Raw genomic sequence first — 22435 nt, forward strand, 5'->3', positions numbered from 1 at the left:
GAGGGTCACCCGTGTGCCTCATTGGTCCTTCAACATCTGCGCTCTGCTTTGCGCCTGACTGGCGGCGGTGAGTCAAATGTGTGTTGATTTATTTATTATTTTATTTTTATTTTTTTCAAAGGGACTTGATTTGTTGCTGGAAACATGTGTCCTGTGCAATGCGCAGTGAAGTAGAAATGTAGTGGCATACGCTTCAGGTTACTTTGGCTCGTGGAAATCATTTTCTTTTTTTTTTTATCCTTTGGAGGGGATCTTAAAAGAGGAAAATGTGTTTTCCTGCTTTGGAAAGAAATGCTAATCACAATGGCATCAATCGCATATTCATCTTCAATTGCAGTTTTCCTCAGTAGGTTGGCGGCTCGGCCGGAGCCTACGCCAGCACAAGCGCAAAACAAATTCAAGTCGGCGAACTCACACGCCTGCCGATTGTTCCGCGAACCCACACGTAGTCGCTTCAGAAGGGGGAAAAAAAGTGTCACGATTCTGTTTTTGTTTAGATTAGATTTCGTTTACTATGACGGTTCCGTTCCGTTTGCGACCAACAGGTGGCAGTGGAGGACCACTCAGGGTGGGATTGTTGTGCGTTTTTTCATGGGTTTTTGTTTGTTGGTTACTTTTGAGTTTTTGGGTTATTGTGTTATTGATTTCGTTTAACCACTGTGCCCCTGGAAGAATTTTTGTTATTAGGTTTTGTCCAGTTTTCCTGCATGTGTGCTTTTTTTGGTCCTCTACCACGCACCTCATGACAAAAGGTTCTAATCGCGAAACAATGTTTTGCTCCAAACGCAATTTGCTAAATTGTTTTTACCGGTATGTTATGTTTGCATTATTGTTCATGTTTTGTGTCTCGTGACTGCTGAGTAGCCAATGATGTCGTAGGTTCCCGCCTTTGAGATAATGGATGCATTTTTCCACTTTGCGCTAAGCGGAAGTATAACGATTGCTGTTTTTGGGGTTTTTTTCTTGTCCAGGTGCGCGAGAGGTTGTGATCAGATGTCCGCTCAATCACATACAGTGTATCGGGACCAAAAAATGTATTCATTTCAACAAACTCTGCAACGGCGCGATAGACTGCGAGGACGGCGACGACGAAGGCGTCCACTGTCGAGGTAAGAGCTGATCAATTCCGCCTTTATCGTAGCAGCTCGACGTGGGCAACAGTTGTCAACGGATCATGAATTGTCGGCATCTGGAAGCTTTGAAAGTGTGCATTCAATTTATAGTTATGAAATCAGTATTGACAAGCTATAATGCTCTAAAGTTTACTGCCATTGGGCGTGTTTTTTTTTCTCACAGCTTTATGGCTCTTAATGCATGAGTGTTTTTTCCCCTCATATATTCTTGAGCACAAAGCTGTAAAATAAATAAATAAACAAATAAATAAATTGAAAAGCTGTATAAGCGATTTATTAAACATGCCTGTGAGATCTATCTTACCCACTTAGGTCGTAAAGGATTAATTCAGTTTGACCCTAAATCGCATTCTCCAGTAATCACAACGAAGAGTTGCACACTTGAGGTCTTAATAGAATTAATCAAATTTAACAAATTAAAAAATATTGACATAACAGGCCAAATGTGAAAGGACTGTAATACATCACTTATGAAAAATGCAATTCATGCAATTAGTTGTTAGCCTTTAGTCATTCACCCCCCCCCCCCCAAAAAAAACAAACAAACAAACAATAAAATGACAAATACTGTCAGGGAGCACAAAATGTCAGTGAGCTTTATTGTGTTTTGGATTATGAGCCATTAAATTCGGGCCATTAGCTGACGTAAACATCTTGAAGACGTACGTCAAGCTATCAGCCGGCAGTCTTAATGCAGTCGTCTGCACAATCCTTTTTTATTTTATTTTTGTTTTCCAAACATGTTTACACCCTCGAAACTGTGACCGTCAACGGTGAAAAGTAATGAAAACGGTGCCTGATGAATGTTGCCATCGTTCTCTTGAATGAATTACATTTGCCTTTTTGCTGTATTTTGCCTTTCAAGGCCAGTTCATTTTTTCCCCTCTTATAATTATAAACAAAGCTTGCTTAGATTTATTTGGTTGACTGAGGGCAGCTATCATACTGACCTGGCCTTGCGTCCAAATGACTTTGACGCCACTTGGCTCTCCATTTTAATTAGCCGCTAATATGAACCGGATGTATTTCAACAAATCACAAATCATGTCGCACGACGCGCTGCAAGTTTACGCCACAGTGGCTTCGGGAAGTTTGCTGGAAGTTTGTAAATTTTGCAAAGGTGACCTCAACCTGTCAGAACCAGTAAACAAACACACACACACACACACACACCAAAAAATCAATAAATCAGGTAAGTTTGTATTTCAGCGAAAGGGCTTCCTCGCGGTCGGTGGAACGTCTACAGCACTTGCTGTAACCTTTGCCAGATGAATAAAGTCACGCCGGACTTTCCTTCAGTTGCGTCAGTCGCAATGACAACCCCGATGACGATTCACCGCGCTCTGTCGTGCTTCATTTGCAAGCCTGTTTCCAAAACTGAAAAGACCCGGAAAGCGTGCCGGTTCACTGGGCTGACTTGGTGGCATCCGGTCGTGTCCAGTGCCCTTTGTGAATGGGAGTGCCTGTCCATCTCTTGGTGCTCCTGTTCTGGGGATACAAAATTTTCATCAACTCAGCTTGTTGTCGTCCGTACGGTAGAAAAGGATATCGGAGACAAATGTATCGCAACACTCGCATGAAAGTTCCGTTTTTGCACGGTGGAATTGCCGCCTTATTCTCAGGTTGAAGATGTTCATCATGCTGCTTTTAATTGTTCACTTCCTGGTTCATGAATGCAAAGTGATTTGTCACTGACATGTGGGGCGTGATGGGATAGGACGAAATAAACACTTACAGGGGCACACCGGACAAACTAAATTAATCACATCAACAAATTCCTGAAAAAAGTCAAAGTAACAAACAAAGAAAAATCCACGACACAAAGCACAGCGGTCCGATCCCGCGCCAGTTTTGGCCGAGAGACAAGCTTTGTATGTTCGCGAGACGCTAAGTTTAGTCTGGGTTGTTAGCGGAAGTCACGGCATTGCGTATATCCCTGCGCACTTTTGTTCATTTTTTTTCTTCTTTATTAATCCACTCATCTGTTCGCCATTTATTTTGAAAGGTAGTGTGAGCTTGAAATGGCAAACGCGCGTCTTCTTGGCTATTGGCAACCGAGATCAATCCCTGTTTATCCATCTCAATCATAGAGGGCGAGAGGATATTTGAAAATTCACCATTGCCAAGACGTGAGATTGCCTCACCAGATTGCAAAAAGACTCCGCGGCAATCCGTCGCAGACAAGCGGCGATGACCCGGATGAATGAGAAATCTCCCCCAGCTTCACAGAAAACCCACTTCCAGAGGCAACCGCATTTCTTTTGCTTCAAGGGCTCCAAATAATTGCTGATGCAACTGCAAGTATCACGGAGGCATATTTTGCCCAACGCAAGGAAGTTTTTGTCTTGAAATAATTTGCCCTTAGGGCCACCTGAGACCGCGCGTTGCCAACCATCTGCTTCGGTTCACACGGGGGCGCCGCACATGTACACTGCGCCTGCGCCTTTGGTGCGCCTCGTCCCAAAGAGAAGATTTAGACACTCAGCTGGGTCTCGTCCTAAACTCTACCAAACGCATACACACTCACACACACACACACACACACCTCTCTCCTCTCCTGCCCACCGCTTATGAATATACATGCTCACCTCCCAAGGGGAATGGAATGAAGGTGCCCAGATGGAAAACCACCAAACTCTTTTTAATTCACCTTCAAGAAACGTGCCGGTTCTAGTCGCGTGTCCACGTTGACTACGTGAGGACATATCGCACATATTTTTGCCTAAATAGCCGCAATTTGGCTTGACGCTAAAAGTGAATGTTAAAGACCCTGTAATGTCGTTTCCGTGATTTGTTTCCAAATGCATTAAATAGGTTTGGAAAGAAGTGCAGAAGACGTGCAAAGACTGAGCAAAGTTTCGCACTGATTTGTTGAGAAGTAGCATGAAACTCATTTTTACCTTTATTTGGTGGTGGTTTAAAATGAGGCTCAGTGACATGCACGACGTCTCAATTTGAATTTTTTTTTTTTTAAATGACAGTTTATGGCTTAATCAAAGCTCAAAATTCACCATCTGAAAAAATCGGAGTGTTACATTAGTAACAATCAAAATGACTGGCGTGGGATTAATGAACCTACACCATATTTTCGTTTCCGTTTTGTGCCCAGCGCAAGTTTAGCACAAAGAAACTTTTTTTCGCATACACGCACCATTAGAAATGGGCGTTTGCACCGTTGTGAGTGTGTACACAGACAATATGCTTCCCGGCTGATGGTTGCTATTGTTTTACGTAATCACAGCTTGATGACTTGAATATATTGCAGCTTGCTGAACGGCACAGGAAATTACACAGCCGGGCTCTAAATAAGGTGATATTTTACTTTTAATGTCATTTGTGACACATTGCTCCAAGTTATGTTGTTAAATATTGCTTTTCAAATAACACAAATCAACCTTTGATTAAATGCCGTTTCACATTATTATTATTTTCTGCTATTGCAAACGTGAAACTGGGCTTTATTAAACCTTCTCGTCCTTTATTACTTTCTGTCATTTTCTGTCTTCTTGTTTGATAAGATTGTGATAATAATGGGGAGGAGTCGGTAGGTGGACCACAAGAGCGATTTTATGTCTCTTCATTCAACATCAGCATTTACAGGTTCTAATATCTTGGCTCAATATTAGTCATGGAGTAGAACCGTACTCAGAATTGGACCTACTTTGAGCATTGCCATGTTTTTGTCCTTTTGCTTCTGCCCAAAGCCAGCAAAAGCCTGATAGGCTGATGTCCCCCCCCCCCCAAAAAATCTCTCTCTCTCTCTCTCTCTCTCTCTCTCTCTATATATATATATATATATATATATATATATATATATATATATATATGCGAGCAATTATCTTGTGTGCGTGATCGTGCATGTGCGCTCATTTGCATTTCTTCCATTGAGCTCCCCCGCTCTCTGCTCTTTAACACGCATGCGTTTTGTGTGAAAGTGTAATTGAAACAACATGAATGGAGGCATGATAAATCCAAAGTCATTTGTAATGCTCTCACTTTGTCATGCCTCTTTTCTCCCAGTGACATTTACAGAATACGCTAATTGATACGTTGGTCTTTCAACCCGAAAACTAATTTTGAACCAAAAGATTCATCTCGTAATTAGTCACATATTGAGCTCAGTGATGTGCCATTTGGTGCATCCGATCCTCGTGGCTGTGTGAAATTGGTCCATAATAGATGACTATACACTTCAGATACAACTTTTTTTTCTTTTTTTTTTTTTTTTATGCTAACAGACTCATTGAGACCCCTTTTTTTTTTATTACTTCCATTTTTAAGCTCCAACTTAAGATGTGAGCGCTTCATGGTGACCTGTAATAAAACAGCACGGACAGGCTAACAAATAGCATCAATGGTGGCAGTGTTATCACACTTTAAGCGACAAATGGCGGCACAATTCATGTCATGGCACACCAATCAAGCATAAATTCTTTATCCTCCATGGCAAAAAAAAAAAGGATGAATATTGTTGAGTCACTGACAGTAGTTCTGTTATTTGTTGTTTGTGTGTGTGTGTGTGTGTGTGTGATTTCAATACTGAAATCAATTTCTTGGAATTCAGTGTCAGTATTATGAACCTGGCTCCAAATCCTAATAACCGAAAATATAACCTCTGGGTTATTTATTTTTTTTTTTTTTGGGTGTGTATAGGCCGTGTGTATTTGGTACCTAGTACCAATTTCAATATCCTTTCAAGTTGTCACACTCCCTTGCCGATTCAGCTCAAGCTCTTCAAAATACAACAAGGATCTTACCTTCTTTCACAGAATTTACAATTCGCTTCTCGGAGAAATCTGATCGCTTGTGTACGAAGCCCTGCCGGTGATCTTTGTGTCAAAAATACTCCGCATTAATATTTGCGAAGGCAAACTACAGTGGCGGCGACTTAAGTGGCAACAGCCTCGGCGTGTCATGACCGAGACTTAACGATGCGTGGAAATGGGATTGTCAAACTGCGCGGGAGCAAACGGTGTCACGTTAGCTCGCAAATATGCAACAGTATCCCACAAACGCAGCTTCGCTATCAAATCAAGTCAATGAATTTGTTTGCGGCTGTTGGAATTATCCTTGCTGACTCTTTCATGCACATTCATCCGTTTCGGTCCGGTTTTTTTGGGCAACCAGTCTCCAAGTGCTGATGTTTTGGGCCATTCCACCCCCACACCGACTGCGTGAAACGTGCCAGCACAAATGCAGCACTCCACGTTACCCACTGTGACCTCGTGGAGGAATAATCAGTTGAAATGTGGCTCATTTGGAAAGCGGGGTGGGCGCATACTCACAATCGGGCTGAATATAAGCGGCCCGATTACTGGATGCAAGGGTGATTGAGTCCCCCCCCCCCCCCCAAAAAAAAATAAAAAGAAAAGAAAACACAACCCTCAGCAAGACTTCCAGTACTTTGATGATTGTTCTTCTTTTTAATGAACAGATGCTGTTGCAAAGGCTCGCTACTCCTTGCAAGCTCCCAGTGTGACGTCTCCTCAGATAAAGTTGATTGATGTGCTCGTCGGCACGTTTATCAGTTTGAAGCCTGGCAAGATGGACTTTTGCCATTTGGGGAGAATAATTGTGTTCATGCGAATCAATCTACCTCACGCGGTGAACTGTAAAGGAGACCAAGAGTCACGCGTGGACGTTGACACCGCATCCTACGTCATCAAATTCACTCCCTTCCAGGAGGCGATTCATCAATCCATTTGTTCAGACGATCAATTATTTGAAGTGATCCCTTCCTCGGGTCAAACCTTCGACCAACGTGAAATCGCTTTTTTTGAACCGCGAGTAAAATTGCATTCGATCCAGCGTCTTCTCCCTGGAGTGAAGACGCCATGAAATAATGGATGCTAGTTCTGCTATTACTATTCAGAACGCTCAGTGATATGTGTTTTTTTTAATTTTTTTTTTTATTAGATGTTTCTCAGCTCGTTAATATGATCAGGCAGCCGTGGAGACAGTCGAAGCAGACTGACGAATATGAAAATGGTTGCCCCGCTAATGGAATATTGACAGTAAGCAGCCTCACTGCCGATCCGTTTTTACGAGAGCGACTCGGCCCGCCCCTTCCGAGTGTTTTATTCCGTGCGTCCGCCTCCTTTTGACGGACGTAAAACACCGTTAAAGACTAATAAATCGAGTTTTACATCCTGGGAAGCGCGGCACCCGTCTCACGCCACAAACACGAGAAAGACGCCGGCGATCAATATTTCACGCATCTGGCTTTGTTCTCCGCCACCGTCAAGATATCGTCATCCGTGTCAGTACGCCCCCCCCCCCCCCCCTCCGATTTGAGGAAACAGCCCGCTGTGGTCGGAAGCGATTACGCAAGATGTCCTTCCTGCGGAGGGCTCGGAATTCAAAATGGATTGTTTGCTGGAAGATTTTGACACCCGCAAATATTTAAGGCCGTATCAGCAACCGGCAGCGCGCTCTCAAATCTCCGAGCCGAGTGGTCTTTCGGGCTTGAGCACCATTTACATTTCAGACCCGCTCGGAGCGGCAAGATGATGATATATATATATTTTTTCCCAGCAGAGTGGTAAGTTCTGAACCATCCGGTCACAATGTCACATCAAAGCTGACACACTTTAACGCTTCCCAGATAACTCTGCCTAACCTCGGTAATAAATAGTGTCACTGCAATCATAAAGCAGCTAATACGAAAATATTACCCCCCTCGTATATTTCTGGGGAGTTTTTGGAGCCCCCCCGGGGAATGTTTGACCCAATTTCATCCCGGTTTGAAATCAATCTCGTCACCGCCGAGGACACTCAGACTCCAGCTTCAGACGGGGATGCTCCCAATTAGCAGCAGGCGGGGGAAGCCGCTCCTGACAGATCCGTGGCCGCAGCTCACGTGTCGCCCCTCGCGTCCCACTCGGCTCCCTGGTCAATCGTACGGCGTGACTGTTTTTTTTTTTTTTTTCTGCTTGGCTCTCGACGAAGGCGGACGCTTCTGCTCTGCTCCCTGCCCCCCACCTTTTTTTTTTTCCCTGCTCACCACTTAGTCTTTTTGTGCTGTCTTTTGTCCAACTTTTTCCCTAGCCTCCTACTGTGTTTTCATCCGAAGAACTAACCATGGAATTAGTTGGCTGGTCTCTCGATGTAATTGACAATTTTTTTTCGACGGAAAGATCAGGCAGTGGGGAGCCTGCTTGCCCTCCGGGGACACTTGCTGCCGGATACGCCCTGGATCCATGGAGAAAGTGGAGACCGGTGTGCCTGACAGTACTGTCCGTGGAGGACGTGGAAGACATCTACATTATTGGCCTTTTGATAACAGGTATGCTGCTGTTTGGTGTTGGCAGCTTGCTGTTCTGTCGCAAAATTCAACCGACGGGAGCAGCTCTATTGGAAGTGAAGAAGCTGCCGGTCACTCTGGATGGCTTGGCGCGAATGTCCAACACTCAGACTCAAGCGGTGACTGAGCTCAACCGCAATATTGTTGCGGTTTGGAGCGACTCCGCGCGATCGATAATACCATGGAGACGTTGGAATTTTCGCTTCGAAAAGGAATTGAGGATTGGCTGATCGGCGCCAGTGAGAGATACAGACCAAGGACTCAAGGCTGTCTGGAATTGTTGGCGGCCGTCTCTCCAAAACAAACAACGCTATCTGGCCTTTCCCCTGGATGGAAATACGCATGGAGCCTAGGGCCCCCCACCACCAACCCCTCTCCTTCTCGGCCATGGACTGATAAGCCGGGACTGTCTTCATGATGAGCAGACCTCGACGAAGCAGCTATGACCTGCACACGCATACACATACATAACTGGACAACCACACGCGCATACACATCCTTGTTATCACCGTCTTCATCGCTCTGATTCTTTTTCCCCCGTGACGTGGTTCGACATGCAGAGCGCTCGTGTGAATCCGTGCAGCTGGTCATTCCGGCCGGGTCACTGTTACCCTACCCTACCCCCCCCCCCCCCTTCCCATTCATCCCCCCCTTATACATGTTATGTCTTGTGACTTGTTGTAACTGTCTAATGCTTATTCATGTGCTAGGGTCTTTTTTATCCTGGACTTAAATTATCCTCGGAAGAGGATAGTTCGAGCGTGTTTTTTTTTTTCCCTCTCCCTACCCAGCGTTTTTCCTTTCTGAATTCTGATTGTAATTTCCCCATTGCGGGACAAATAAAGGATATCTTATCTTATCTTATCTTATCTTAAAGCCGTTTTGGGGGAAAGGGTTTATTCCATGACGGTAATTGAATGGAAGTCATCATTGGAGCCAGATGGGGCACCCGATGATGGCACACGAGCAGCGCCGCTCTTTGCGTTCAACGCGAGGGCCATCTGTTTGGATGAACGTGGCGAGTCGGCCTGAGGCCTGCTCGATACACGCGCCATTGTTTTTTTGTTTTTTGTTCGCATATTTTGAATCTTGGTTTGACAATCACTGCTGCAGAAAACGTGCTGGCACACTAGAAAATGCACGTTACAACATCTCCTTTTTCACATCTGTCAAGTCATAAAAGCGTTCGGATGGCCAAAGTATCCCATCTGAAGCCCCCCAGAACGACGTCCATTTTTCGAGCCGCCGTCACTTTCCCGAGCGGCACCGTTAACGCGAGTGTCAAAAGAGAAAATGCAGCCACGTGGGCTGAAAAGCAGGCGTGAAAAGTGCATTGGAGGAGCCTGCGATGCATCAGGCAAATTGCTGCACTGTGAGTGGGTGAATTATTTTGGGAGAGCCTTGATGTGTCCGACAGTCGCAAAATGTTTGCGGCACACAACAGACTTTACACCAGTGATGCCATGAGTCCTTTGTTTAGGGTTTTTTTTTTTGTTTGCTTTTTTTAAAAGAATACATCTACAGTGGCGGGACAGCAAATGAAACGTATGCTCACTTGGGTTCAGGTCGGGTGCTTGACTTGTCCAATGCGCAACGTTGCACTTGTCTGCCTTCGAAAACTATTTTTTTGGTGCTTTGGGTCCGGTGAGCTCAGTTGCAAGCGGCTGAATGTGAGCAGCTCATGTTGCCTGAACACACATTTCAGCCTGCTGCTTTTCTCGGGAGCCTCAAGAAACGCCAGGGAACCAGTTGCGCCGGCAGCCAGACGGGTCCACGTTGAACAGTCGCGTGACCAAATGTCCCATTACTTTTGGTCATGTAAAAAGCGGGATGCACAAAGTAATTATTCGCATTTCCATGTTCCTGAGTTGTCCCAAGATTTATGGTCCTGAGTGCATGCGGGCCGTTTGCTATGGTTGCGGGTACGAATATTTCTTCATCTCTACGCGCGGAATGTGAAAAGAACGCGTCGTCCACCTTTCGCCGTCCGCTGCGATTGGCTCCGGCTTCCATCGTGCCCCCCCCGAGCAGGTTCAGCCATGCAGGAATCAGACGGACAAATGGCTTCATTTGCCACGTCTGCTTCAAGAAAAGCCCAAGTGCCGTGCCTTCGGCTCCTTGAGATCAGCGACCACGGGATCGCTCAGCTGGCAGATGTGGCCGCGCAGTCTTTTTCCACATAAAACAAATCAGTCAAAAGAAAACACGTCAGGTCATCAATCAGCAGACACGAGGAAAAAAAAAAGCTAAAAGGTAGCCGCCGTCCTGTTCCGAATGGGGAAACTCAGGGCATCCGTTCCACCTGCTTGCTGTTTGCGCTTGGCAGCCCTGCGCCGTCTAGAGTGTTGCTCACTTCTCATTTAAAGTTACAAACCATTTGGGGATGTGTTAATCGTCCTGAAAAGGTTGTAAAAGTTGAAAATATTGTAAAGTCGCTTCAAGAATACGTTCTCCGAAGTTGCAGATACAAGTGTACAAATCCATTCCGTAGCGTCCCAATTTTTTACCGCTCATCCGTGATCGAAGGCAGCGGCTCGAGCAGGGAAGTCCACGCTTCCCTCCCCCCAGCCACATCTTCCAACTCTTCCAGAGAGGTCCCAAGGCGTTCCCCAGGCCAGCTTGGAGATTTGATGTCTCCAGCATATTCTGGGTCATCCCGGGGACATGCCCGAAGCACCTCACCGAGGAGGCGTCCGGGAGGCATCCGACTCAGATGCCCGAGCCACCTCATCTGGCTATCTAGTTGGAAGTGATATTCACGAAAATCCTTCCATCCTGCCTTGTTGATCTTTGTTGATTTTGACGTTCGGCTCGTCGAACTCCGATCTGTCTGAATCCGTCTGAATTCCGATCAATCCAAGAGCAAACTTTAAGAGACAATGACTTCGCTGTGCATTAAAACGATAAGTGAACGGAACACGTCTGGCATCAGTCCTGATGTTTATTTAATATACCTGTCTGCGAGGGGCCCTTGATGGTAGTCAATAAAAAACACGCTGACTAAGATTGTGAGGATCGCAGGCTGCCAACAAATCGTTGCACCGCCACAGCGATGTCTTTCCCTTGCTCAGTTACATCACCTTAAAAAAAAATGGCTACAATCTCAAAAAGTAGCAAACGCGCAAGTTTCTGATAACATTTGGTAAATGTATCGAAAAGAGAGATCAAGAACTTGTCAAGAGAAATCTAAAATGTATACCGCAAGTTCCCCCCCCCGAGTGTCCATGGCAAACGTTGTTTTCGGAGAAGCATAAAGATAATTTGCAACTGCCATGATGAGTTAGCGTTGCTCGAAAATGATGAAAAATGACGCGGTTCATTCAGAACAGGGGAAGCAAAGCTTTCACTGTCATTCTTTCCCATTCTTTGACTGAAGAGAATTATATTCCACGAGACATCCTGTTCCATGCAGCATATAAATATCTTAAAGTCTTAACAAAGGGGTGGAGGGGGGCGGGGGGGATCAGACAATACTTGTAAGCTTTTATGTTTTCTGTGACTTGACATTAATGAATGCTCAGCGATGGCTTATCAGTCCTCGGACCAATCAAAGCTTTGTTTTAAGGGTTGAGCCTGCATCAGTCGCGTTTATTCATGATGACAGCGTGAGCTTTATTTACTTCCTGTCTGCCAAATATCGAGAGTCAAACATCACACCGCCGAACTCACCGTGAGGGGGATAAAATACAGGAACCGTCTTGACACTTCCCGAGGGAGTCAGAAGTCGACGTAGCAAATAATTAGCGTTCATCTTCATGCTGATGATGATCTGCAATCTGCGCGCTTAACAATAAGGTCAGAGTTGGGCTGACCCAGCAAGGACACAAACACAATATTAGCATTCATGATTAAAAAGCATCATGCAGTCAGCATCTAAACTCTTTTTTAATTATTTTTTTTAATCGGGGCTAAATGGCATAAGAGCTACCTTTTGACTAAAAATCAGCACGGACAATTTTGCTGCCACGCTCGTAATAAAATTCAAAAAAACGAGTGCTGTCAAACGATTAAAATATTTAATCGTGATCAAATGTATAATTTCATAGTTAACTCAGAATTATCCATAATTAATCACAGATTTTTATCTATTCTACATTTCCTTTGATTTCTTTTTCTCCTATTTTCCCATTTTAATGCTCTCATCAACATGGAATCGTGGATCAGTTTTCTTTGTGCAAAATGCAAATATTTACTGAAACAACAATTTCGACTTTCAATTTTACATTAACATTTTTCATTTGGAGCAGTTATTCAAACTTGGAGCACATTTTATTAGTTGAGAGCAATTTAACATCCGTGACGTGGTGTCACATTAATCTCATGATAAAAAAATGAATCGAGTTAACATTGTATTAAATTAATGCCAATAATAACACGTGAAACTGACAGCATTAAAAAAAAAATCATAATGGTCTTGTCCTATTATCCTATTATTGTTCTGAAAAAAACCCAATTCCGAACCCCAAAGTTCCACTCTGCCCATTTTCATTTCCTTTCCCCTTGCAGAGCTTCTGTCAGCCTGCCACGAGCTGCGGTGCCGCTACGGCTGCGTCATGACAAGGAACGGCACCTTCTGTTTCTGCGCTGACGGCTTTGAGGTTGGCGAGGACGGCACGAGCTGCCGAGGTAAGACTCCCAAATGTCGCCGCCCACTTCCTCTCTCCATCCTCCTCCTTTCCCACGCCTGCCCCCCCCCTTTTGCCCTCCATCAGACTTTCCCTGAGGTGGAAAAGCGGGAGGTGCAAGGTGCGCGAGGCCATCTGTCGCCAGGCAGGGGCCTCCGTTCACAGCGTCGCGTTCGCGGCCCCGGCACAACAACAGAAGGCGCGCTATTTAGCTGTGGCTTTCTTTTGCTCATCCCGATGCAGCGCAAGTCAGTTTTCTGAGGAGATCTCGTTTCAATGCCAAAAGGGGCATCCAGAGTTGTTTCTCGTTTGTGCATTCGTGATACTGTCGTAACACAGTGCAATGCACCCTGCTGGACACATGGAAAAAAATAGGGCACGTCTTGAAATCCATCCACTTCTGCGACCAGCTTAAAAAATAAAAAAATTTGATTTGGGCTCCCACAAGGTCGACTGAATGTGGACCAAAAGTTTGAGATGATAAAATGACTTTGCAGATGCACTGAAATCTGTTTCTACGTGGATGATGCCCTTAAAGGGAATGCCAGCAGCTTTCCCTTCGCCCTCGAGAGCAATATCAGACCGGTCGCGATAGGACTGACGAGTTCGATCACCTTTTTGAGGACGGAACTCACAAAAGCCCGCTGAGAGAGAGTCACAAAACATGCTGGTATCTCTGCGTGAGTGATTACGCTGGCGCTGTCCCAAACAAGGTTCCTTGGTCATCCAAGTGTTTGCCTAAGGTGCCGAAGTGAGGCCCGGTTCAGTGTACCGCGTGGATTTGGGTCATCTGAGAGCACGCCTAATTTGTTCCCACCGCCTCTGTATTCCCCCCCTCAGACCATGATGAATGTGCCCAGTATGGCTCGTGCAGCCAAACCTGCACGAACACCTACGGCTCATACAGTTGTAGCTGCGTGGAAGGATACGTCCTGCAGCCCGACAAGACGTCGTGCAAAGCCAAACGAGGTGAGTTTGCGTCAAGAAACCGGCGTCATCGCACACGTGGCCCCCCCCCCTTTTTTTTGGGGGGTCTCTTTTAAAATACGTTTCTTCAACCGGAGTACCATGATCGCATATCGCCCGCTCCTCAGGTTGTTGGAGCGAGATGAATGTGGTTTGCCGCCGACTCCATCTATCACCCGCGTGGGAATTGCAAGATGTGGTCAGGCCAGGATAATGATCAAATTAATGAGCACGAGGGAAGTGGGAGCAGTCGACCGAGTTGAATGCCGAGACAATGCCCGCCGTAACTCTGATTGATGCTAATGCCAGATTGCGGTAGTTCATATACCCAAAGGAATTAAGAGGCCCACTTAGAAGTAACGCAACCGAAACAGATGTTAAGGCTCGACGGTCGATGATCAATAAGTTAAAAAAAAAAAAAAAAGAAGAAGAATATCTGTGTGCAGCACATACTTCTATTGTACCCGGAAGCTTTTTAACGGATTTTATTTATTGTGGTCTCGATGGCATATGTGTTGAAAATAGCTGGAGGCGCAGCGCACCTAGCAGGGGGGCAACGCCGCCGTCGCCGCTTTTAATCAACGTGCCCTACCAGGAATAAAGTGAATATGAATGGTTTACCGTTATTTGCGAGAGCTCATGAATAGAAATATTCAGATATAGTTCTCCGGGGCCAGTAGATGAAAAGCAGCACGTTATGAAACAACAAACAATAACAAACAACAACAAAACTCCATGTCAGATGGAAGGTCCGCAGTGCAATTGAAGAATTCATCTCGATCTAATCTGTTTTCATTTGGTTCAGACCGACTTGAAATATTTCATTTCCAACACACGGCTCCGAAATGCAATCTGAAATGCTTTGTATCTTGGCTTTTAGCAAGATAGCGCCACTCGCTCCGGATAAGGAAAACGTAAGTGTGGGGTAATTGCGCGCTTCTGACAAACGCATTGATTGGCATGTCCTTTTTCCCCCGCAGTCGCAAAAAGTTTGAGTGCCTAAATAAGACGTGCTGCACTGCGTGCGCTTTGTACAGTATTTGGGGTCATCACTCCACTTTCATGTTTTGATTTTGCCAATACATGAAATGATTTTTTTTCTCTAGATAGAGCAAGACAAATAGTCCCCTCGAAGCAGCCTTGGAGACCGCCCGTCTTTTACTCCTCAATGAACACCGACGACGTGCGATTGATTAATGATGTCACTTGATTAGGCACCGCAATCGTTCCGGTGTCACACCGGCACTTTAATTCATCCGATGATGCGATGCAACACACTCCTTTGTATCGCTTTTGTTATCGCCAGAGTGTCTTTCCCTCCGTGACGTCTCGGCAGAACAGAAGAGCAAATAAACGGACACATCTTTCTTTCCATATCCCGAGCAGATGCGGGCGACAGGCATCCCGTGCTTTTGATGGGCGGATCGGACCGTATTGTCATCAGCCACCTAAATGGAACGGGCTTTCTGCCTCTGAGGTCTCTGAGTGTAAATGGAAGTCTGGCCATGGATTTCCAGCACAGCCAGGACAAGGTTTGCTGGGTTCTGTCCAAAGAGTCCTCTGGGCAACTTCGCTGCGCCGAAATGAGGAATCTACGCAGGCTCACGCGGGAAAAGGAAATAACAACACAACAGCACTTGCACAGTATGTTCTCTTTTGTTTTTTTCTGGGAACCATCAGAACGACTAGTAATCGGTGGAGTAAAAAGGGACAACGGCATTTGAGATGTTGCCAACGCTGCAAAAAGTTAGTGGGTGGCAGATTTTGCGCCAACACGCTCAAAGTTACACCCGTGGTCGTCTATGCCCACCGCCGATGAAAACCTTGATCTTCTCGTCGGCGGTGGGGCCGTCCGTGCAAGGCCAAGGCAAATCTCTTTGGAGGGCTGCCCCGCAACTCGGCAAATGCAAAAGTTTGATTGTCAGAGTCTGCTTCCTGAAATGTATTTTTCAGGAACAAAAATGTCTACCATGTTTCCCATGAGTTGTCACTTTCAACCATTGTTGAACCGACAGAACAACAACAACAAAAAAAAAAATCACCTGTAAAAGTTGACTTGCATCTCTGATTCCAAACTACATGAACAATGTGGTGGGCAGTGGAACGTCCCCGCTTTACTGACCCCCGTCGCTGTTTCGCACGATGATCTGATTTCCTTGCTTGCACTTTGATCAAACACAGTCAATATCATTTGACGAAAGCGGTGGCCGTCACGGGAATGTAATCTTGAGGCGCTTGCGCATGGTGATATTGCCTTTCAGGGCAATCTTGTCCCTGGGGAAAGATTTCGAAAGCGCGCCGTCTGCGCAGCCATCCGCACCACTCATTCTGGCTTTGGTCTAAATTCCGAACATGGCCACGCTGCATTCGGAGTGGACACATTATGTGCGAAAGGGAATGTAGAATGGTTCCCGTAGCCACGGGAAGTGGTCGATTACGGCTCCACCGCTCTCATTGCAGATGCTGAGCACATGGCTATCGACTGGCTGACGGGCAACTTCTATTTTGTTGACCGGGTCACCGACAGGATATTTGCGTGTGACCAGACCGGCGACACCTGTGTGACTCTCCTCCAGCTCGACCTGCTGAATCCGAAAGGAATCGCTCTGGATCCTCTTACGGGGTGAGTGGTCCGCCGCCTGTGTGAGCAAAGCGTTCCAAAAAGCACCACAAATGGACTCATCATCATTCATCTGGGTTTTGTTTTTGCCAAGAAAAGCAAATTATAGAAGAAGAAAGTAATTAGCATGCATAACGAAGGGCTCCTGGGGAAGAATGTGAGTGAGTTAGAATCAAGTGATTTGAATGATTTGTGCATCCCGGTGATGCATCTGCTGTCTAGACATACATTTGCAGTCACACTTGTCACCTTACATCTTTCGGGAGGAAATTCAGCAAGCCGGATTTTCAGTTCGAGGAGGGGAAGGATTGTGCATGAATGATTTCTTTCTTTTTCTTTTCTTTTTTTTTTGTGTGTCAGTTATATGAGTGAGAATTGTCACCATTCACAACCGCAGCGAGGTTGTCAACCAATACGGGATGGAGGAACGGAAGGTTTTCCAGGTCGTTGAGGTTGTCACTGCTGCAAAGGTTTAATCTGCCTTTCATAAACGAGGTGGCAAACAGGCGCTGGGCCTTTCTGACCAAAAAGTCGAGAAAACTAGCTGTGACTCGGATGCTAACACTGTATTTGTTGCTTTTGTGACACCTCAACCTAAAAAAAATCCAGTCACACGCTGTAAACAACGCCGACTCACTCAATGGCTTCATTTGAACGCCGCTGGCTTTTTTTTGACATTCACTCCATTAACGCTGACGGCTTTTCTCCCAATCACGACGCACGCTTTGCGACTACCTACAATGAGACATATTCCCATTGTATATACAAAGTGCTTCCTCTGGTCGAGTGTCAGGTGTCTTAACCTTGACCTTGGATTCAAAATTTGTGCTGATCTCAAATCCAAAGACCCTCTTCCATGCCCGGCCGTTGAAAACCATTCTTGACGGACACATTCCCTGGGCGGCACTAGACAATTCCAATTGACGAACATCAACGTCCCATGGCAGCGAATGAATGAATGAATGATGTCGCAGGACAAAATAAATCCTCCTCGGTCGGTGACGCCTTGCTGTCTTGAAGTAATTGCTTTCCCTTGCAGATATGTTTTTGAAAAAAAAAAATCGACACTTCCAACTTTGTATTGCGCGTACATTCTGACAGGCTCGGGTACCGCGCCTGCTCACGGTGAAGTCTGTCAAACAGAAGAAATCCAGGTAGCGTTTAACAGCAGCACGGGAGCGTTTGTAAAACGTTACTTTGGTCGAAGGAAAAACAAAAGCGAGCGAAGAAAGTGAGCCGCTCGGCTGACAAATTCATCCGGTCTTGATAGAAACGCATATTCATGAGCGCGATAATGCGCGTCCTCTTGGCAGTGTCTTACTCTTCCGATTGTGGTCTTTTGGGAGTAAATTCCTCCCTGCGGTCTGGTTAACTTGCCAAAATAGATTTTATTTTTTAAACGATTAATAACCACAATGAAATAGATTACGAGCCCCAAGGTAAGTGTTTTTGGAGTGTCGTTGCTTGCTCCGTGTGAGTGAAGTTGAACAGCTGCCAGTTGTTGGCAATCCTCTTTGCGGTTTTGTGGGCCGCTGATCACTTCTTTGTCAGTTCATCCCCCTCGGAATTGAGTTTGCTCACCGTGGGCTTTTGCTACGGCGGCCATCTTTGAACATGACATGATTTGGGATTGATTGCCGTCAAGGCTGCCGCGGAAACTCCGACCTCATTCTTTCAGTCAGCCTTAGCTCCTTACCCTGGGTGAATGTCGGCCCGTATGTCATCCGGTGAAGTGGGACTTTCACCCTTGCGTGTTTTGACCGCGTCCTTGTTTCTCACAAGCGCGTCTGGTCGACGCACTTCATTGACATCCGCTTGCTACGGGTTCGGAGTCAAAGAAATAAAGCTTAAACTTTGACAAGACCGACGCTGACGCCAGCAAATTGATCGGAGGGAACTTGAAGGGGTTACTCAACATGACAACTCTTCATTTCTGCGATGTTGATACACCCGCAGACACAGAATCTCAATTAGCACTTTGACGGCGTTGCTTATGCGACGCACTGCCCTCATATTGATTGAAAAAAAAGGGATTGGTTTTACGGTGCTTTGCTTTCTCGCCGTATGTCTCTTGAGAGAGATCGGTCCTGCACCCAAATTGAAAAGAGTCCAGTCCAATCGGATGGTTGCAGCGAGATTTGAGACTGACAAGAGCAAGAGATTGTCGCAGCGGTTTTTAGTAAAATGGAGGAAAGAATGATGAATTTAGTGTTGAAGGGTCCGATTTCAGTATGAATGACACGAATGTTATCTTGAAATAATTTCAAGCATGTATAACATATACTGTATCTGGCACTTGCCAAATATGCCATATAGCAGGGCTGTCAAAATCATTTTAGGCGCTGGCCAGATTTGCAGTCGATTCCCTTATGAAGAAGCCGAGGATAACGGCTTATTCACCTAATGTTTAAGTTATTGTAATGAGGGGTTTGGTCACAAGAAAATGCTTACAGTATCACGCTTATATATTACAAATGAGAATTTGAAATGTTGGTAGCGATTTTAGCAAGCATCATGAACGTTTGACATTTTTGATTTGCTTTCACAGGCCACATAAAATGATATTGAGGGCCAGATCACGCCCACGGGCCTTGAGTTTGACACCTGTGCCATTTAAAATTAAAAAAAAAAAGACACTGAAATTATCATTTGAAAAAAATTTGCTCACACGGCTGTCTGCGCTAAAAACGAATTAAAAGTAATTGAATTTCAAGTACGACCTGTCAGGTAGCGTAGCAACCAGTGCCAAATATGGGCACGCCGTTCGTCTTTGTGCTGTTTTATGCCAAAAAAAGCAAGTGCAGTTTGGAACAATACCTCGACAAGCATTGTTAGAATTGGCCAAACTCTTCTGAGCAACGACTCCGTTGAAGACGATCCGGAGAAAATCGACTGAAAAGCAAACCAACTTGAGATGCCCTCACATGACTTGAATTTCCATAATTTGCCTTCAAAATATTTACTCTTGGAAAATAGGCGACTTTGCAAACACCATGTCAAAGGCAAGACTGTTTGCCTGTCTTTTTTGTGTATCCCGTTCTTCCAACAATGTGACTCCATCTTGAATTCTTGCTGATGCGTCCTTTCGAGTGATTCTCTTTCGCAAATGGCTGCTTTCTGTGTGAAACGGACTTCCTGTGTCTTTCGGAATTGATTTCAAGCCCCCCCTCCTCCCCCGCCCAGTATTAAAGGTACTTAGTGCTTTGGCTCCTGTGTGCATTGTGCTCTCATACCCCGAGGTCCTCTGCAGCACGCTTTTTTTTTTTTTAAATACCCAACGATTACAGTTGAAGAAATGGAAAATGTTCTTGTGGTGATTGTCACCGCAGGTATTCGAGCGCCTCTGTGGGTGGCCTGGCTCAGCATTTAAGGAGACCTCCAAAACGCCACTTTTCATTCATTAATTTGAGAAACGCTTTATTAGATTTTATTTAGTCTTTGGCCCTCCATCCATTTTTTTGGGTGGCGCTAACATTAGGCGAGGCGCGACGCACACCGTCGCAGGCATGAAGCAAACACGTTGGAGCAAAACGAGAACACTGAAGATTGTCATCATCCCGAGTAAGGGTGTTTTCACAAGGCATCACGCCGAATGTGCTTCGGCTGAGCGAGCGCTCCTTTAGCCTGTTACACGCGTTTAAAGATAATTGCTCAAAGCAATTTCGAGCCCGATTCGCCCGGTGTGACCAAAGTCAACAGATGTCTCGAAAGATTACCCCGAAAGACTATCTTGTCATGTGCGCTGTATAAAGAGAAGGAATAAAGCTACCGGCCCATACTACACTGTGGACGTCTGTACTCAGAATACTAGCGTGCCCGATACCACCTTATCACATGCAATACGAATCTCTCCCCTTGAGTGTTCAGTGTGCCGTTTGGCATATACAAAGAGAGAGAGAGAGAGAGAAGAGAGCATGTCGCCGACATTTCCCCTAGATGTGTCCAAGTTCCATTTTAATCACAAATTACTCATCATTCCTTTTAGCATGGCAATGTTCCTTTTTATGTATTTTGTGGGTGTGCGTGCGTGTGAGATCAACAACATTTGTAGCGTCTGCTATCGGGTCGAGAGTTCCAATAGCCTGTGTGGGACTGTGCGTCCCAGCTCATCTGTCACTTAGCGTTAGCGATAACAACTGCCTGTGAATGAGAGACACATTGTTAGCGCTGCCACATCGATGGGGAAACAAATATCCACTTCATTTATTTCAGTCCCCGGCGCTGCAAGATGCTTTATCCAGTCGGTGATTTGTTATTTGGGATTGGATGGGCCCCGTCTCAGTGGGGGCTTCCTCACTTTAGCTCCCACGCTAGGCATCGACATTGTTGCTAGCTGCCTGAAGCTGACATTTCTAATTCTAGCACGCTATTATACCTTTCCACTTCTTGATTTTTTTTTTCTCTTTCCGCCACATTTGTCTTTCTTTAATGACGGAAGATCGCTTTTCCGTTTCGAAGAGCAGACTGTGACTCTTCCAGGTCGAGTTTGATTGCATCTTCCTCATGCAGGACCGTTTTTGATGGCGTGACCTCTGGGTTCTATTCATCATCCAGGCGCCTTGACAACATCAAATGAACGCTGCGAGATATGTTCAAGCCGTCTTATTGGTCGTTGGCAAATCTGGCCTCAAATTCACAACGCGACCCACAACTTGTATTCCTTTGTGCAAGTTGAACTTGTGTTTGAATGGTGGCGAGGGGGAAAAAAAATACTTGGTGAAGGTATGGGACTGCTTTATCATTCAAAGCATCGCGTGTGAAACGCGGTGGAGGAAATGTTAAGGGCTGACCATATGTGAAGCACGAACGGCCATGACATTCATCGTGGAGGCTTTGGAAAATGGGTGTTGCTTGTCTGGAAAGAAAAATGTTTACATGTTTCACACACTGCATGTGGTATTTCCTTTGGAAGGTCAAGTGGTCCTGTTGGACCGATTTTGTTGAGCATGACAAAAAAAAATGCTCTTGTGGGACTGATTGAGTTGAGTTTTGCAAACGTGACCCTGAACAAAATAAAAGCTGATCAATGATGTTGATGTCGGTGCAAACATCTGATCTGGACCTCTCATACGGTCAGTATTCAAGGATTCTAATGCAGAGATTAACAAAGTCCCGGAAAAGCAAAAATCAGCGCCGCAAAGAAACACTCAAAATAAAGCGCATACATGACAGCAACAATGAACCGACACAGACGGTCAAAAAACAGAAAACTAAAAAAAAAAAAACAATTATTCTGACGAGACAACGAGGCACATCTGGACAAGACAGAAATGGCACACAAAATGGCTGCCCCGTCCAGTTAGATGGTTCAAACCAACAAAAACACGTTTTTGTTGTTTTTTTCTGGGAAGGTCGGAACAAATTAATGGCCTTTCTATTCATTTCAATGGGAAAAGATGATTTGAGATACTGTCCGGGTATCTTGCTTCTCAAAGCACCGCTGCACTTGGGCTTTTTGCAGCATGATGTTCTTCACCGACTATGGGAACGTGGCCAAGGTGGAGCGCTGCAACATGGATGGCACCAACAGGACCAGGCTGGTGGATTACAAAATCGAGCAGCCCACAGCTGTGGCGCTGGATGTGGTCAAAAGGCTGGTCTACTGGGCAGACGCCTACCTGGATTACATCGACGTTGTGGATTACCAAGGCAAAAACCGACACAACATCTTCCAGGGAAGCCAAGTGAGTGACTGCCTTTTGCCTTTTGGACCCTTCTTGCATCTTCTTGCGTGTCGCCTCATTCACTCGTCGTGGCGACGCGAAACCGTCAGCTGACGATCGCCTAC

General features: G+C 45.5%; 1 protein-coding gene across 12 annotated transcripts in view; it reads left to right on the top strand.

Annotated features, from left to right (window-relative positions):
- Positions 1 to 22435, top strand: part of lrp1bb (low density lipoprotein receptor-related protein 1Bb) — a 181760-nt gene that overhangs the window by 56150 nt on the left and 103175 nt on the right. For all 12 annotated transcript variants that reach the window (XR_015102280.1, XR_015102281.1, XM_086123849.1 and 9 more), the window contains 6 exons: positions 972 to 1109; positions 12943 to 13062; positions 13902 to 14030; positions 15414 to 15671; positions 16488 to 16650; positions 22109 to 22331. Coding sequence is in view for 10 of the 12 variants with exons in the window: in XM_086123849.1 (XP_085979975.1) it covers positions 972 to 1109; positions 12943 to 13062; positions 13902 to 14030; positions 15414 to 15671; positions 16488 to 16650; positions 22109 to 22331 (1031 nt within the window). In the remaining 2 variants the exon portion in view is untranslated. The remainder of the gene's footprint in view (positions 1 to 971; positions 1110 to 12942; positions 13063 to 13901; positions 14031 to 15413; positions 15672 to 16487; positions 16651 to 22108; positions 22332 to 22435) is intronic.

The sequence above is a fragment of the Hippocampus guttulatus genome, chromosome 11, assembly GCF_054856545.1.
Source record: "Hippocampus guttulatus isolate MCC_2025c chromosome 11, RoL_Hgut_1.0, whole genome shotgun sequence".
NCBI lineage: Eukaryota > Metazoa > Chordata > Actinopteri > Syngnathiformes > Syngnathidae > Hippocampus > Hippocampus guttulatus.